This window comes from Mandrillus leucophaeus, unplaced genomic scaffold (genome assembly GCF_000951045.1).
Source record: "Mandrillus leucophaeus isolate KB7577 unplaced genomic scaffold, Mleu.le_1.0 Scaffold230, whole genome shotgun sequence".
Lineage (NCBI taxonomy): Eukaryota > Metazoa > Chordata > Mammalia > Primates > Cercopithecidae > Mandrillus > Mandrillus leucophaeus.
In genome coordinates, this window is record NW_012102366.1 from 419,444 (window position 1) to 424,884 (window position 5,441).

Here is a 5,441-nt window from a genome sequence, read left to right on the forward strand (position 1 = left end):
AAAAAAAAAAAAAAAAAAGTGTGGCCTGGGGTGTGTGTCAGTGCGATGGTGCACGTGATTGTGTGCCTGCACTGTGGATACCCACATGGATTGCGCAGTGACTATGTGTGATGGTAGGATCACACATTCCTTTGTCTCTGGGTATTGTCGCAGGGATGGGTGACTTTATTCCTAAAAGTCCCAGTGACTGATTAAGCGCCTTGTGGCAGCAGGTCTAGGGGTGACAGTGAGACTGTGTGTTTTCTTGTGTGTGTGTTTTTGAGACAGAGTCTCACTCTGTTGCCCAGGCTGGAGTGCAGTGGGGCGATCTCGGCTTACTGCAACCTCTGCCTCCCGGGTTCAAGTGATTCTCCTGCCTCAGCCTCCTGAGTAGCTGGGACTACAGGTGCATGCCACCATGCCCAGCCGATTTTTGCATTTTTAGTAGAGACAGGGTTTCATCATGTTGGCCGCTGATCTCGAACTCCTGATCTCAAATGATCCGCCCACCTCGGTTTCCAAAGTGTTGGGATTACAGGCATGAGCCACCACCCAGCTGAGACTGTGTTTATAAGGCAACATCCCTGTGCCTATCAACTTCCTTGGAACTGTGTCTGTGTTACTGGTGTCCAGGTGAGTGACACATGTGGACACAGTGTGACTGTGAGTGTGACTCTCTGTGACCAAGTGCCAGGGTCATTATTCAGAATAGTCAGGCAGTCAAAAACATAGTAAATAAATGGGCGTGGCTGGGTACCAATAAAACTTTATTGACAAAAACCAAAAAAAGACAATGGATTGACCAAAAAAAAAAAAAAAAAAAAAAAGACAATGGATAGATTTGGTGTGAAGGTAGTAATTTACCAACCCCTGATGTAATCCAAACTCTGCATGGGACAAAATGGGAAGCTCTGGCCCAGAGAGGGTCAGGAATGTATTGAAGTCTCACACTGGGTCACAGGATCCACCTCCCTGCCCCAGAAAGGGACTCATTATGGAGCTGGAGGCTGAGCCCTGCAAGGCGAGATGCGGGCTAAGCTGTCTGGAAGCAAGGGACTCACCTTGGGTCTCATCCGGGGCTGCCTGGTTTTCCAGCTGGCCCGCCTGCAGCGCCCGGCGGAGTTGCATGCGGATGATGTCAATCTTGGTCTTACTGTCCTGCAACATCTGCTGGGCTGTCAGCAGCAGCTTCCGGTCCTGGAGGCAGAGACAGTCTGAGAGAGGAAGGCTGGGTGGTTGGGGTCTGGCCACACCATGCAGGTCCCAGGTGACTGTGGCAGTGTTCACATGTGGATGTAACAACACGCATTTGTAGGCCAGGCACGGTGGCTCACGCCTGTAATCCCAGCACTTTGGGAGGCTAAGGTGGGTGGACTGCTGAGCCCAGGAGTTAAAGACCAGCCTGGGCTACATGGCAAGACCTTGTCTCCACAAAAAAAAAAATGCAAAAATTAGCTGGGTGTGGTGGTGTGCACCTGTGGTCCCAGCTACTCAGGGGGCTGAGGCAGGAAGATCACTCAAACCCAGGAGCTAAAGGCATCACTGAGCTGAGATTGCATCACTGCCCTCCAGCCTGGGAAACAGAGTGAGACCCTGTCTCAAAATAAATTAATAAGTAAATGAATGCACTTCCATGCATTCCTGGATACAGTGGGATGATGTAGTAAATGGGGTTTGAATCCTGGCTCTGTCACTTAACATCTGTGTGGCTTCCAGCAAGCCATTCAACCTCTCTCGGCTGCAATTTGTTTTATTGATTGATTGATTGGTTGAGACAGGGTCTCGCTCTGTTGCCCAGGTTGGAGTGCAGTGGCACAATCTCGGCTCACTGCAGCCTCCACCTGCTGGGTTCAGATGATTCTTTTGCCTCAGCCTCCTGAGTAGCTGGGATTACAGGTGCCCGCCACCACGCCCAGCTTTTTTTTTTTTTTTTTTTTGAGACAAAGTCTCGTTCTGTCACCCAGGCTGGAGTGTAGTGGCGTGATCTCAGCTCACTGCAACCTCTGCCTCCCAAATTCAAGCAATTCTCCTGCCTCAGCCTCCCGAGTAGCTGGGATTACAGGCATGTGCCACCACGCCTGGCTAAGTTTTGTATTTTTTTAGTAGAGTTGGGGTTTCGTCATGTTGGCCTCGCTGACTTCAAGTGATCCGCCCACCTCAGCCTCCCAAAGTGCTGGGACCCGCACCTGGCCTACTCTATTCATTTTCGTCGGGTCAGTATCACCCCCGAGGGGGCAGAAATTCTTAGGGGGTGAGAAACTCTTATTCTTTTTGTGTATAATGCTCAGATACATGTAAAAAGATACACAGTTGTTCTAGGTTTTAAATTTTCATGGAATGGTATTCAAATGCTTGTACACGGGTGTTCATAGCAAAACTATTCACAATCGCTAAAAACATGGAAACAACCAAATGTCCATCAATTGATAAATGGGGCGCAGTGGCTCACGTCCGTAATCCCAGCACTTTGGGAGGCCAAGGCAGGAGGAATGCTTAAGCCCAGGAGTTCGAGTCCAGCCTGGGCAACACAGACCCCTATCTCAATAAAAATAAAAAATAAATTAAATAAATAAAATAATGTTAGGCCAGGCAAGGTGGCTCACATCTGTAATCCCAGCACTTTGGGAGGCCGAGGTGGGCAGATCACCTGAGGTCAGGAGTTCGAGACTCGCCTGGCCAATATAGTAAAACCCCATCTCTACTAAAAATACAAAAATTAGTGGGGTGTGGTGGCACATGCCTGTAATCCCAGGTACTTGGGATGCTGAGGCATGAGAATCGCTTGAACCCAGGAGGCGGAGGTTGTAGTGAGCCGAGAGCACGCCACTGCACTCCATCCTGGGTGACAGAGTGAGACTCTGTCTCAAAAAAATAAATAAAATAGTGTCATTTAAAAAAATCCATGCAGTCTGTCCTCCCATGTGACATTCACGTGGAAGGACAGGCGCACACCAGCCTGTGGGTCTGGACGTTAATCCTCTAGCTGTAGGTCGGCCTGTGCTTGTGGTGTCAGAATTTCTGGGTGTTGATGGAGACCTGTGTGTTCCTGGGACTGACTGGCAGGATGGGGGATGTGTGTGTGTCTGTGCGTCCATGTGCACCAGTCTCTGGGTATGAATGTAGGTGTGTGTATGTGTCCAGATGTGGCTGTGGTGGGATTCTCCCTGTGTTGTTAGATGTTGTTACCGCTGTGTGTCTCTAGATGTTATGACAGCATGTGTGTGTGTGTCTCTAGATGTTATGACAGCGTGTGTGTGTGTCTAGATGTTATGACAGCGTGTGTGTGTCTAGATGTTATGATGGTGTGTGTGTGTCTAGATGTTATGATGGTGTGTGTGTGTCTAGATGTTATGATGGTGTGTGTGTGTGTGTGTCTAGATGTTATGATGGTGTGTGTGTGTGTGTCTAGATGTTATGACAGCATGTGTGTGTGTATGTGTGTCTAGATGTTATGACAGCATGTGTGTGTGTGTGTCTCTAGATGTTATGACAGCATGTGTGTATACGTCTCTAGATGTTATGACAGCATGTGTGTGTGTGTGTCTAGATGTTATGATGGTGTGTGTGTGTCAAGGTATTGACATGATTGTGTGTGCTTGTAACAGAAGACACCATCAGCAGTGAGAGGCTGCATGTTGCCCTGACTGTGGGTGGGCCTGAGGCTCTGCAGGAGACCATGGGAGGAGGGAAGACAATCTGCCACATGTCTGTCTGACATCGCCCATAGTCACGCTTCCCATATGCCCGCATGAGCTGCCTGTGCCTTAGTCCTGACACCAGGTTACACCCATCAGCCAGTGTGTCCCCAATCCAAAGGCTCCCAGCCTCCCATGGGGACAGCTGTAGGCTACACCCTATGCCCCCAGCCTGTGATCTGCTCACACCTGTGCATGTATACAGCTGTATACATGTGCAGTGTGTGTGCAGATACACGGGTGGGTGAGTGTGTACATGTGGGTGGGTACCTGTGCGTGTGCACTGCAAATGCGTATGCAGATGTGGGTGCACAGGCAGGTGTGTGTGCACATGGGGGTGTATGTACACATGCTGGTATATGCACATGTGGGTGTGTGCAAGTGTGCATGCACGTGCAGCTGTGTGTGCACGTTCAAGGGTGTGTACACATGCAGGTGTGTGCACATGTGGTGGGTGTATATGTGTGTGTACATGTGGCTGAGCGTGCATGCATGCAGGTAGGTGTGTGCATGTACAGATGTGGGGGTACATGCCAGTGTGTGCACGTACAGGCATGGGTGCACACTCGAGTGGGTGTGTGCACATGCAGACAGGTGTGTGCACATGCGGGTGAGTGTGCACGTGTGGGGTGTGCATGCACAGGTGTGGGTGCACACTCGATGGGCGTGTGCACACGGGGACAGATGTGTACACATGCGGGTGGGTGTGCACATGTGGGCGGACTGTACGTGTGCAGGTGTGGTGTGTGCACACGGCGTGTGTGCGTGTGCTGCCTCACCTTGGTGCTGCCATTGCTATAGGTCTGGATCATGTTCTCCGCCCCCTGCTTCACCTTCAGCTCAATGGCCAACTGCTTCTCCAGGCCCGCCACACGGCTCAGGTTGGTGGCCGAGCAGGTGGGGCCGCCCGCACCGGGGGACTGGGGGCCATCTACAGGTCACAGGTGGGAGAGAGTCATCACGCATGGTCACCTCGGTCTGCCTGGGAGGCTTCATCCTCAGCCCAGCCTGGGCATTGCCCCTGAGGCACGGGGAGGGGGAGCTGGGGGCCAGCAGGCAGGCAGGCAGAGGGACACCAGGGCCCAGCAGTCTACCCACCCACCCACCCGGGGAAACTCCTCGGGGCTGGGGCAGGACTCAGGATGAAAGAGTGCAGGCGAGCACCCAGGTGTCTTAGTGTGTCCTTGGTGCTGGGTCCACTGCATCTGGGAGGCCCGTTAGTAACTACGTACGTGGCTTGTGTGAGCCTGTGGGTGTGGGAGTGGTGCCATCTGCGAGCTGCAGGGTGTTGGCATGGCTGACTGTGTGTCTCCCTAGGTGTTAGTGTAACTCTGTGAGACGCCATGTGTTAGGATGACTGAGATCGTGGGTGTTGGGAGATGCTCTGCATACATCTCTGACTGTTGCTACAACTGTGACTTCAGATCTCCAGGTTGGTATGACTGAGTCTCCGGGTGTTGGCACATCCAGATGCATGTGTCTGCGTGAGTCTCTGGAGAGTGGTGTGATGCTCGAGGGGACCCTGGGTGCAGAAATGACTGAGGCTGGGCGCAGTGGTTCACGCCTATAATCCCAGCACTTTGGGAGGCCGAGGCAGGCGGATTGCTTGAGGTCAGGAGTTAAAGACCACCCTGGCCAACATGGCAAAACCCCGTCTCTACTAAAAATACAAAAATTAGCCAGGTGTGGTGGCTCATGCCTATAATCCCAGCTAATTGGGAGGCTGGGGCAGGAGAAACACTTGAACCTGGGAGGTGGAGGTTGTAG

The 5,441-nt window shown here is 51.8% G+C and overlaps 1 protein-coding gene across 1 annotated transcript in view; it reads right to left on the reverse strand.

Annotated features, from left to right (window-relative positions):
- The window catches only part of PKN1 (protein kinase N1), a 51,034-nt gene that overhangs the window by 39,724 nt on the left and 5,869 nt on the right, over positions 1–5,441 (reverse strand). The window contains exons 3-4 of the mRNA XM_011981777.1: positions 4,454–4,605; positions 1,041–1,176 (exon numbers count right to left, since the gene is read on the reverse strand). Of these exons, the coding sequence (XP_011837167.1) occupies positions 1,041–1,176; positions 4,454–4,605 (288 nt within the window). The remainder of the gene's footprint in view (positions 1–1,040; positions 1,177–4,453; positions 4,606–5,441) is intronic.